Source organism: Nerophis ophidion, linkage group LG19, assembly GCF_033978795.1.
Source record: "Nerophis ophidion isolate RoL-2023_Sa linkage group LG19, RoL_Noph_v1.0, whole genome shotgun sequence".
Classification (NCBI taxonomy): domain Eukaryota; kingdom Metazoa; phylum Chordata; class Actinopteri; order Syngnathiformes; family Syngnathidae; genus Nerophis; species Nerophis ophidion.
The window spans coordinates 1107251-1120343 of record NC_084629.1 but is presented as its reverse complement, the minus strand read 5'-3'; the positions used below and the strand labels follow the sequence as shown (position 1 = coordinate 1120343).

The following is a 13093-nucleotide window of genomic DNA, read 5'->3' as shown; positions in this document are numbered from 1 at the left end:
CTATATGGGGCAGTATAGCTCGGTTGGTAGAGCGGCCATGTCAGCAACTTGAGGGTTGCAGGTTCGATCCCCGCTTCCGCCATCCTAGTCACTGTGTCCTTGGGCAAGACACTTTACACACCTGCTCCCAGTGCCACCCACACTGGTTTAAATGTAACTTAGATATTGGGTTTCACTATGTAAAGCGCTTTGAGTCACAAGAGAAAAGCGCTATATAAATATAATTCACTTCACTACTATAAGTATTTAATATTAATTTAGTTGGAATGTATTTCTTTTAACAGTTTGTACATTTATTTTTCAATGTCCACTTATTTTTCAGTTTTTTGAATCCCTTCCTTTGCAGTATATTCAATTAGTATTTCATTTGTAATTAGCCTGACTTAAGCCTTGATAATAATCTTTGTGACTGGTTTCATACCATTTCACAAGGTTTAATATGTTAAATAGTAAAAAGGTTAGATATAATTATTGAATACTAATGAAATCAAAAGTCAAAATACTAATTCATCATTAATATTCGAGTGGGTCCCAGGCCCCTCTGTAGTGGAAAAGTTGGGCCCTGAGGGCAAAAAGATTAAGAACCTTCCTTTAAAGGGGAACAAATCCAGGCTCGGGATCTTTCTGTGTGGAGTTTGCATGTTCTCCCCGTGAATGCGTGGGTTCCCTCCGGGTACTCCGGCTTCCTCCCACTTCCAAAGACATGCACCTGGGGATAGGTTGATTGGCAACACTAAATTGGCCCTAGTGTGTGAATGTGACTGTGAATGTTGTCTGTCTATCTGTGTTGGCCCTGCGATGAGGTGGCGACTTGTCCAGGGTGTACCTCGCCTTCCGCCCAATTGTAGCTGAGATAGGTGCCAGCGCCCCCCGCGACCCCAAAAGGGAATAAGCGGTAGACAATGGATGGATGGATTATCACAATTTCAGAAGGGTTAAAACCAATAAAAATCAGTTCCCAGTGGCTTATTTTATTTTTCAAAATTTTTAAAAATTTTTTACCCATCACCCAATATCTCGGAAAACTGCTTCAAAGTGCCTGATTTTCACCATCGCTATATATCCACCCGTCCATTTTCCTGTGACGTCACTGCGTGATGCCAATACAAACAAACATGGTGGATAGAACAGAAAGATATAGCGACATTAGCTCGGATTTCAGCGGTTTAAGCGATTCAACAGATTACGCATGTATTGAAACGGATGGTTGGAGTATGGAGTAAGATAGCAAAAACGAAACTGAAGAAGAAACTGAAGCTATTGAGCTATATCACAACACACAGCGGCAACAAGGACGAATTCGGCAATCGCCTTCTAACCAACGATTGCATCTTTTGACAACTGGTGCAACTTGAATCCGTCGATTGGTATGTGTTTGTTTGGCATTACATGTGGGTGGAGGGAAAGGCTGGATGCAAATATAGCTACAAATGAGGCATAATGATGCAATATGTACATACAGCTAGCCTAAATAGCATGTTAGCATCGATTAGCATGCCGTGACAATTGATATGTCTGATTAGCACACTCCACGTAAATCAACTTGAATCCGTCCCTCTTCGTGTTGTTACACCCTCCGACAACACACCGACGAGGCATAATGTCTCCAAGGTACGGAAAACAGTCGAAAAAACGGAAAATAACAGAGCTGATTTGACTTGGTGCGTGTAATGTGTTTGAGAAAATGGCGGATTGCTTCCTGTTCTGACGTCAAGGTTTGAAAGGTCATTGCTCCGACAGCGAACAATTGAAAGGCGTTTCAATCGACAAATTCACCCTTTTAAGTTCGGAAATCGGTTAAAAAAACATATGGTCATTTTTCTGCAACATCAAGGTATATATTGACGCTTACATAGGTTTGGTGACAATGTCTCCTTCAAGGATATATTACAAATTTAGGTATCGATCCAATACTAAGTTGTTACAGTGACAGTATCGGTCAAACCAATGCTAATTTTGATACCTCAAATTTTCAAGATCATTGGATGATTTTAATTTTGCATTACAATTATAATCAGACAAAAACACAGGATGAAGATGTAACAATATCAATTAAAATATTAACATTATTTCCTACCATTGGCTCTTCTTTAAATTGGTTTTTGCCCTTAAAACCCTTCTGTGTCCAGGGATTTGTTTCCTGAGTTTGTAAACAATAACCAAAATGACAGAAGATTTTTTTAAATAATAACAAAACATTGATCTAACCACTGTATTATAAAGCATTTGCTGATAATTTACTTGGTATTGTTACTGTTGATATTTGTATCGATCGTGGGATCTGAGCCAAGGATGTCGTTGTGGCTTGTGCAACCCTTTGAGACACTCGGAATTTAGGGCTATATAAGTAAACTTCGATTGATTGATTGATCAATCCACCTTTGTTTGCATTCAAGAGCTTTAGCTTAGCGGTTAGTATATCGTGCTAGGGTGTGTAGTATTGCATGTTGAGCTATTCCTCCTCCTCCTCCGGGATGACACTTGTATGAAAAAAAAAAAAATGAAAAAAAAACTTCATTTGCCGTTATGGAGGGGAGGGTAACTGACTTAGAAGTGGCTTGGCTTCACTGTGGAGGGACATTAGCCACGAGCGAGAATGCTACAGTGTATTTGTTTGCTTGTCGCTACCAAATTTGTGGGACTCTGCTAAACTGTGTCAGCAACATACATTATCACAGTATAACGATACTATTAAAATCTTTATTAGCGGCCAAATTGGTATGATTTATATGGTATAAATAGTAGAAGCATTTAAGTCTCACCTTAAAACTCATCTGTATACTCTAGCCTTTAAATAGACCTCCTTTTTAGACCAGTTGATCTGCCGCTTCTTTTCTTTCTTCTATGTCCCCCCCTCCCTTTTGGAGGGGGTCCGGTCCGATGACCATGGATGAAGTACTGGCTGTCCAGAGTCGAGACCCAGGATGGACCGCTCGTCGGGACCCGGGATGGACCGCTCGCCTGTATCGGTTGGGGACGTCTCTACGCTGCTGATCCGCTTGAGATGGTTTCCTGTGGACGGGACTCTCGCTGCTGTCTTGGATCCGCTTGAACTGAACTCTCGCGGCTGTGTTGGAGCCACTATGGATTGAACTTTCACAGTATCATGTTAGACCCGCTCGACATCCATTGCTTTCGGTCCCCTAGAGAGGGGGGATTGCCCACATCTGAGGTCCTCTCCAAGGTTTCTCATAGTCAGCATTGTCACTGGCGTCCCACTGGATGTGAATTCTCTCTGCCCACTGGGTGTGAGTTTTCCTTGCCCTTTTGTGGGTTCTTCCGAGGATGTTGTAGTCGTAATGATTTGTGCAGTCCTTTGAGACATTTGTGATTTGGGGCTATATAAATAAACATTGATTGATTGATTGATTGATATATCTTCTATATGGGCTTCACGGTGGCAGAGGGGTTAGTGCGTCTGCCTCACAATACGAAGTTCCTGCAGTCCTGGGTTCAAATCCAGGCTCGGGATCTTCCTGTGTGGAGTTTGCATGTTCTCCCCGTGAATGCGTGGGTTCCCTCCGGGTACTCCGGCTTCCTCCCACTTCCAAAGACATGCACCTGGGGATAGGTTGATTGGCAACACTAAATTGGCCCTAATGTGTGAATGTGAGTGTGAATGTTGTCTGTCTATCTGTGTTGGCCCTGCGATGAGGTGGCGACTTGTCCAGGGTGTACCCAGCCTTCCGCCCGATTGTAGCTGAGATAGGCGCCAGCGCCCCCCGCGACCCCAAAAGGGAATAAGCGGTAGAAAATGGATGGATGGATATCTTCTATATCGCGCAAGGAGAAAATGGATGTTACAGCGTCTTACAAGAGTGAGTACGTCCCCTACATTTTTTAATTTATATAATATTTATAAACTCAGGAAATATGTCCCTGGAGCCATGAGGACTTTGAATATGACCAATGTATGATCCTGTAACGACTTGGTATCAGATTGACACCCAAATTTGTGGTATCATCCAAAACGAATGTAAAGTATCAAACGCCAGAAGAATAAGTGATTATTACATTTTAACAGAAGTGTAGATAGAACATGTTAAAAGAGAAAGTAAGCTGATATTAACAGTAAATGAACAAGTAGATTAATAATACATTTTCTACCGCTTGTCCTTAATAATGTTGACGAAATAATAGAATGATAAATGACACAATATGTTACTGCATATGTCAGCAGCTAAATTAGGATCCTTTGTTTGTTTCATCAACATACATTACTACGATAAAACGATACTATTGAAATCTTTATTAGCGACCAAATTTATATAATTTATATCGTATATATCTTCTATATCACACAAGGAGAAAATGGAAGTTATGGCGTCTCACAGGAGTGAGTACGTCCCTTACATTTCAGCATCAGCTTCGATACGCTAGATAAGCTCCTGTAATAAAATGTGATGGGTCCATCAAATTTTATGAGAAACCATAGCGGGGAAAAGAGACAGGTACACGTTCCACAGTCCACTTACAGTTTCTTGACCGGGGTACTGAAGTCATTTGATCCGGTGTCATCACGTTGGTCCGTGGAGAGCAAAGGAGTGGAAGGGTCCTTCAGCCTCTGCAGCCAAATGGTCTCTCCATTCAAAAGCAAGTCAGCTATGTGCTCTGATGCAGCAATATCTGGGTATAAAAATCATACATTTTAGGCAGATATACAGTGGTGGTCAAAGGTTTACATACACTTGTAAAGAACAATGTCATGGCTGTCTTGAGTTTCCAATCATTTCTACCAGTCTTATTTTTTTGTGATAGAGTGATTGGAGCAAATACTCGGTCACAAAAAACATTCATGAAATGTGGTTCTTTTATGAATTTATTATGGGTCTACTGAAAGTTTGACCAAGTCTGCTGGGTCAAAAGTATACATACAGCAATGTTGATATTTGGTTACATTTCCCTTGGCAAGTTTCACTGCAATAAGGCGCTTTTGGTAGCCATCCACAAGCTTCTGGTTGAATTTTTGACCACTCCTTTTGACAAAATTGGTGAAGTTCAGCTAAATTTGTTGGTTTTCTGACATGGACTTGTTTATTCAGCATTGTCCACATGTTTGAGTCAGGACCTAGGGAAGGCCATTCCAAAACCTTAATTGTAGCCCGATTTAGCCATTCTTTTACCACATGTGACGTGTGTTTGGGGTCATTGTCCTGTTAGAACACCCAACTGCGCCCCAAGACCCAACCTCCGGGATAATGATTTTAGGTTGTCCTGAAGAATTTGGAGGTAATCTTCCTTTTCCATTGTCCCATTTACTCTGTAAAATGCCAGTTCAATTAGCAGCAAAACAGGCGCAGAGCATAGCACTACTACCACCATGATTGACGGTAGGATGGTGTTCTTGGGATTAAAGGTGTCACCTTTTCTCCTCCAAACTTATAGTTGGGTAAACAGCTCAATTTTTGTTTCATTTGACATCACATGGAAAAAGATAAGACCTTCAGGAGGAAAGTTCTGTGGTCAGACGAAACAAAAATGTAGCTGTCCGGCCACAACACCCAGCAATTACAAAATGGATGGATGGATGTTTGGAGGAGAAAAGGTGAGGCCTTTAATCCCAGGAACACAATTCCTACCGTCAAGCATGGTGGTGGTAGTATAATGCTCTGGACTTTTTTTTTTGCTGCCAATGGAACTGGTGCTCTATAGAGAGTAAATGGGACAATGAAAAAAGAGGATTGCCTCCAAATTCTTCAGGACAACCTAAAACCATCAGTGAGGTTGGGTCTTGGGTGCAGTTGGGTGTTACAACAGAACAATGACCCCAAACGCATGTCAAAAGTGGTAAAGTAATGGCTGAATCAGGCTCGAATTAAGGTGGTAGAATGGCCTTCCCAAAGTCCTGACTTCAACGTGTGGACAATGCTGAAGAAACAAGTCCATGTCAGAAAACCAACACATTTAGCTGAACTGCACCAATTTTGTCAACAGTGGTCAAAAATTCAATCAGAAGCTTGCCAGAAGCTTATGGATGGCTACCAAAAGTGCCTTATTGCAGTGAAACTTGCCAAGGGACATGTAACCAAATATTAACTTTGTTGTATGTATACTTTGGACCCAGCACATTTGGTCACATTTTCTGTAGACCCATGATAAATTCATAAAAAAAAACACACACTTCATGAATGTTTTTTGTGATCAACAAGTATGTGCTCCAATCACTCTATCACAAAAAAATAGGTGTTGTACAAATGATAGGAAACTCAAGACAGCCATGACATTATGTGCTTTACAAGTGTATGTAAACTTTTGACCACGACCGTATTTCACACTCAAGCGCCACTTATTGGACACGGAGGCTTCCTTGCAGCTGATGACCCCTCTGACTCTCATCACTTACTTCCTTGCATTGTATGGATGCTGAAGAATGGACGTAGGGCTCTAACAGAGAAAGATGGGCAAGGAGGGGGATTGGGAGCATCTCTGAGGGGTTCTCTTTTGTGTGTTATAGGCCCACAAGATGAAGGGGTGGTTGGGGTGCGGGGGGTTATTGATTGATGCAGCCAGAGAAAGTATTCACGCTGAATAGCCAAAGGCAGACCCTCTATTTACCAGTTGAAAGGTTAGAGAGGTCTCCTGCCACTTAGTATCAGTTTGGTTTGAGGCGGTTGGTTTTCCAAGTCAACATCCCGACTGTTTAACTATAAAAACTAGACCAGCTTACAAACAGCAACAATGAAGAAGAATTTGGGGCACCTGGCAAAACTTAATCTGAAATTGTGATGAAAATGAGAATTTAAGACAGGATTGTTGACAAAGTCAAGCAAAAAAATTTAATATTCAAAATAAATATGATGTTTTATATGATTAATTTAGTGTTTAATAAATACACAAATTAAAACAATTATCTAAATTAACAAATAAATTAAACAGGAAATGGGGACAGAGTGGAGTGGTTGGGAGAGTGGCCGTGCCAGCAACCTGAGGGTTCCTAGTTCGATCTCCAGCTTCTACCAACCTAGTCACGTCCGTTGTGTCCTTGAGCAAGACACTTCACCCTTGCTCCTGATGGCGCCTGGTTAGCGCCTTGCATGGCAGCTCCCGCCATCAGTGTGTGAATGTGTGTGTGAATGGGTGAATGTGGAAATAGTGTCAAAGCGCTTTGAGTACCTTGAAGGTAGAAAAGCGCTATACAAGTATAACCCATTTACCATTTTAAATAGTTCATTTTAACAAAATTCTTCCAAATGTAAATTTTTGATTTAAAAAAATAAATTATTTTTGCTAACACTTTAGTATGGGGAACATATTCCAAGTAACAAATACTTAATTTAGAGTTATTTGGACAATATCCATCCATCCATCCATCCATCCATTTTCTACTGCTTATTCCCTTAGGTGTCGTGGGGGGAGCTGGTGCCTATCTCAGCTACAATCAGGCAGAAGACAGGGTACACCCTGGACAAGTCCCCACCTCATCACAGGATGAGGTGGTTCCTCTAGTGTCCTATTTGGACACTAAAGGAACATAAAAGGGTTAGGGTTACTAATAAGCAATAATTCTGAGGTTATTGAGGGAAAACTCTTAAGTCAATGGCTTACTGGTTGTAATATAAGGCCATGCAGAATAAAGCATTAATAAACACTTAATAATGACTAATTAATAGCCAATATGTTACTAATTTGCATGATAATAAGCAACTAATTAATGGTGAATATCTTCCCCATACTAAAGTGTTACCGTAAATAATTACAAAAATAATTTAAATGAACCAATGCATTAAATAATTAGTTTCAAGACAATTCTTACAAATGCAATTTTTAATTAAAAAAACATAGATTTTTTTTCTTAATTCAATTTGCACTGAGAATGCGGTGTAAATTAACCCATTTATATTATTTAACAAAAACAAAAAAATATCGTTGTCGAAAACAAAACCAACATGATTTTGAATCGGTGGTTCGTTAAAAAAAATGTTTTCTTTGGTTTTGGTATTCATTTCGAACATGCCTACAAATTTACAATTTTACATTTTAGCATGTCCAAACAAAACGGTGAGAAGAAGGAGAGTTGATTTAATCTGACCCCCTTTCACACGTTTGTTCACACCCTGTTCTGGTAATTGTTGGGTAGCAAGTTATACTTTATCATTTTTTATACTCTATAAAAATAAGGTTTATAAGGTATTATTCTCCATAATCAACATTTTGTATGATCCTAACTGACTATTTTTGAAACACGATTAGTGAAGGAAGCAAACTATTGTAGTTATTACCCATTACTCAGCATCAAGGGGTTGGAATTGGGGGTTAAATCACCAAAATGATTCCTGAGCGCAGCCATCGCTGCTGCTCACTGCTCCCCTCACCTCCCAGGGGCTGGAACAAGGGGATGGATCAAATGCAGAGGGTAATTTCACCACACCTAGTGTGTGTGTGACTATCACTGGTACTTTAACTTTATTTCTACACAATAACTTGGATATGGTCACACTTACAAGCACTCAAGGATATGTTTGTTCAAGAACACAGTTTTCTTTATTCATATTTTTTGCCACCTCAAGAGATTTCCAGTTAAGTGAATGTTTCATTTATTTAGCAACTAAATTATGTTGAATTAATGTGTCCCCTTACCTCTTCCCCTATTATGGAACCAACTAATTCCTGGTTACTAAAGGACACATCAATCAATCCATTTCCTTTATTTAACCAGGTATACACTCATTGGGATTAAAATATTGGTAACACTTAAGTATGGGTAACATATTCACCATTAAATAGTAGCTTATTAACATGCAAATTAGTAACATATTGGCTCTTTATTAGTCATTATTAAGTACTTATTAATGCCTTATTCTGCATGACCCTAACCCTATCCCCCTGACACTAACCCCAACCCTAACCCTCTAACCCTAACGAAATAACTCTAAATTAAGTCTTTGTTACTTACAATTTTTTTCCCTAGTGTCAAAATAAGAATATGTTCCCCGTACTACAGTGTTGCCAAAATCTTATTTTCAAGAGCGACCTGACAAAGCTAGGTTGATTGGCAACACTAAATTGGCCCTTGTGTGTGAATGTGAGTGTGAATGTTGTCTGTCTATCTGTGTTGGCCCTGCGATGAGGTGGCGATTTGTCCAAAGATGTACCCCGCCTTCCGCCCGATTGTAGCTGAGATAGGCACCGGTGCCCCCCGCGACCCGAAAGAAAAATAAGCGGTAGAAAATGGATGGATGGACCTGACAAAGCGGGCAGGCACAAACAAACGTGCAGTCGGGTTGCGATATTCAAAGTCGAAGTTAACGAGCAAATACATCACAAAACGTCTGTATTTTTATTAGTGCTACATCTTAATATGGGGAACATATTCACCATTAACTAGTTGCTCATGAACATGCAAATTAGTAACATATTGGCTTTTAATTAGTCATTATTAAGTACTTATTAATTCCTTATTCTGCATTGCCCTAACCCGAACCCGAACCCCAACCCTAACCCTCTAACCAAATAACTCTAAATTAAGTCTTTGTTACTTACAATATGTTCCCCTACTGTCCAAATAACTCTGATTCAAGTCTTAAAATATGTTCCCCATACTAAAGTGTTACCAAAATCTTATTTTCAAGAGCGACTTGACAAAGACGGCGGAACAAACAAACATGCAGTTGGGTTGCAATATACAAAGTGTAAGCTAACTCACAAATACATTACAAAACATCTGTATTTTTATTAGTGCTACATTTTAGTATGGGGAACATATTCACCATTAACTAGTTGCTTATTAACATGCAAATTAATTACATATTGGCTCTTAAATAGTCATTAAGTACTTATCAATGCCTTATTCTGCATAACCCTAACCCCAACTCTAACCCTTTAACCTAATAACTCTAAATTAAGTCTTTGTTACTTACAATATGTTCCCTTATAGTCCAAATAACTCTGATTTAAGTGTTAGAATATGTTCCCCATACTAAAGTGTTATCAAAATCTTATTTTCAAGAGCGACCTGACAAAGGCACATACAAACATGCAGTCTGGTTGCGATCTACAAAGTGTAAGCTAACTAGAAAATATGTCGCAAAACGTCTGTATTTTTATTAGTGCTAAGTATTGCAAGTGAAAAGTGTTGCGGTGCAATCCTTGATTAATTACCTCATGCTAATATATAATGATGTGTTCACGGGATTGTGAAGAAGACTCAATTTGTGCGTGTGCAGTTCCCTTTGTTTGCTTCATTACATCTTTGTTTATACCCGGTCTGCTTCTTCAAGCTGTATAATATATATCTGTGTGTGTGTGTGTGCGTGCGTGTGTTACCAGAGGGCTTTTCTTGGTTGCAGTTTAACAGCACCGGGCTGGCGCCATGCCTCAGCAGTTGACCAACAATGCTTGTCTGCAAAGGAGATGGAAAAAAAAAACATTTACTTCCCATGAACACGGCATGTTGTGTTCGAGCGTAGTAAATATCATATCACAATACAATGTTTGCTACTCGAATACAGCTGTAGTCAACGCAGATCCCGTGGGTGCTTTGGGGGCCCGAGCACCCACGGACATTGCTGAGTACCCACGCGGTATTGATGGCAACTTTCAGTCTTTAAAATAATTTTTGAAAAATCAATATTTATGTCAATTTTGTGGCAAATTTAGTCCCGTTCACATAACATAAATGTCACAAAACATATAGTCTATATCAGGGGTGCCCATTACGTCGATCGCGAGCTACCAGTCGACCGCGGGGGGTGTGTCAGTCGATCTCCAGCCAGGCTTTTAAAAAAAATAGACCTAAAAATTAGTGATCATCAATCTTCACCAAGACTTCACTTAAATGACATTCACGGTACCGGAGGGTCTTGTGAGATGACGCTGGCTGCTGCAAGATCATTATTATTAAAATATGACCGAGAGGAAGGCGAGAAACACTTTTTATTTCAACAGACTCTTGCGCCGTACCTTCCATCAAAACTCTAAAGGCCGACTGCACATTTCCTATCTTCACAATAAAAGCCCTGCTTCATGCTGCCTGCGCTAACTAAATACAGAGTCTTGGAAAACTGGCGTGCACAAGCGATCCCTCAGAAGGCTGGCGTGCACCTCAATTGTGCACGCCAGCTTTCCGAGACTCTTATTTTGTTAGCGCAGGCAGCATGAAGCAGGGCTTTTATTGTGAAGATAGGAAATGTGCAGTCGGCCTTTAGAGTTTTGACGGAACAGACGGCGCGAAAGTCTGTTGAAATAAAAAGTGTTTCTCGCCTTCCTCTCTGTCATTTTTTCATAATAATGAACTGGCAGCAGCCAGCGTCATCTCACAAGACCCTCGGGTGCCGTGAATGTCAATCAAGCAAGCTATGGAATTTGCCGCCAATGTTTTTCTTGTAAAGTGTATGGAAGCTGGATGAATTAGATGCCAAAAACCAACCACTTTCATGTGGTATTGTACAGAAAGGACAACTTTTTTTCTCCTCCATTTGAAAATGTGGGTGTTATCATCATTACTGTCTGATTCCAATCAATGCAAGTCATCAGAATCAGGTAATACACTAACTTATATTCTTGTCTTCGTGAAAGAAAGACATCTATATGTGTTACACATGCTTGTATTATCATTAAACACATTTAACTTGTTTACAAAAATGTCTCTTTCATAAATAAATAAATATAAATGATATATATAAATGAGGTAGATCCCCTCGAGTTGGTCAATTGAAAAGTAGCTCGCCTGCAGAAAAAGTGTGGGCACCCCTGGTCTGTAACTATTAAAGCCTAACCAAGATTTCATTGTGCCCGACAATGTACAAATGACACAATCATCTTGAGTTTGAACACACTGCACACGAGCGAATGAAGCACATACTTACTCAACAGTCATACATGTCACACTAATGATGCCAATATGAACAATGCCAACACTGTCATAAACATGTGCCATATAGTGAAACCACACTAACCACACGGCGTGGCGCAGTGGGAGAGTGGCCGTGCGCAACCCGAGGGTCCCTGGTTCAAATCCCACCTAGAACCAACCTCGTCACGTCCGTTGTGTCCTGAGCAAGACACTTCACCCTCGCTCCTGATGGGCGCTGGTTGGCGCCTTGCATGGCAGCTCCCTCCATCAGTGTGTGAATGTGTGTGTGAATGGGTAAATGTGGAAGTAGTGTCAAAGCGCTTTGAGTACCTTGAAGGTAGAAAAGCGCTATACAAGTACAACCCATTTATCATTTATCATTTATTAGATTCTGCAACTAGTGTTTGGATCCCACTGTACGCAATATCTGAAGAGCATGGAAAAAAGCATTTCACTGTGGTGTAGTCTGCATGTGACAAATAAACTTGAACCCTTGAGATATTAAAAGTAAATGAACAAGTAGATGAATAATTAATTTTCTACCACTTGTCCTTGGATAATTTTGACAAAATAATAGAATGGAAAATGAGTACAAGTACAACCCATTTATCATTTATTTATTTAAAAAACAACGACGAACACATTTTGGGAGAGTATTTGCACCGTAACACAACATAAACACTACGGAACAGATTCCCAGAATTCCCTGCAGCACCCACTCTTCCGGGACGCTGCAATATAAACAAACGCCATTGGTGGATCCACACCTAACATCCACTGTAATGATACCATCTACAATGATACCATCTACAATCTGCTTCAGTTCCGGGTCAACGTGAATGACTGCTCGCTGACTGCTCTTGTTGCAAAAAAGCTAAGTATCGTTCTATCTGTGTGATTTTAACTGTTTTGCAGCTTTATTTACAACTTATCGAACATATTTAATAGTTCAATTTAACTTGCAAATCACCCGATCTCTGTCTCACCACTCCGCCCTCAGCTAGCTAGCTGCTAAGCTAACGAGGCTAGCGGAGAAAGGCAGCGCCGGTCTGAAGGAAGCTTCTCCCCCGCCACCGTGACCACCACTTCCCGAAGACAGCTGGCACTCCACTCGGCGACGGAAAGTTTCTGTGAGTATGGCTTCCTGCGCTTCGTGCACTTTACTCATGGATAGGTTGGCTTTGCTAGAGAGCCGTGTCCGCCAGTTAGAGCAGTGTAATTTCGTAACTTTAGATGTTGCGGACACATCTGCTAGCGTTAGCTGTAGCGAGCTAACTAGCCCAGCTTGTAGCAGCCCTAATC

At 40.4% G+C, this 13093-nt stretch overlaps 1 protein-coding gene across 7 annotated transcripts in view; it reads right to left on the bottom strand.

Annotated features, from left to right (window-relative positions):
- The window catches only part of LOC133537723 (unconventional myosin-XVI-like), a 198226-nt gene that overhangs the window by 35672 nt on the left and 149461 nt on the right, over nt 1-13093 (bottom strand). For all 7 annotated transcript variants that reach the window (XM_061878820.1, XM_061878815.1, XM_061878818.1 and 4 more), the window contains 2 exons: nt 10264-10339; nt 4476-4626 (listed from right to left, as the gene is read on the bottom strand). In XM_061878820.1, coding sequence (XP_061734804.1) covers nt 4476-4626; nt 10264-10339 — 227 coding nt within the window. The remainder of the gene's footprint in view (nt 1-4475; nt 4627-10263; nt 10340-13093) is intronic.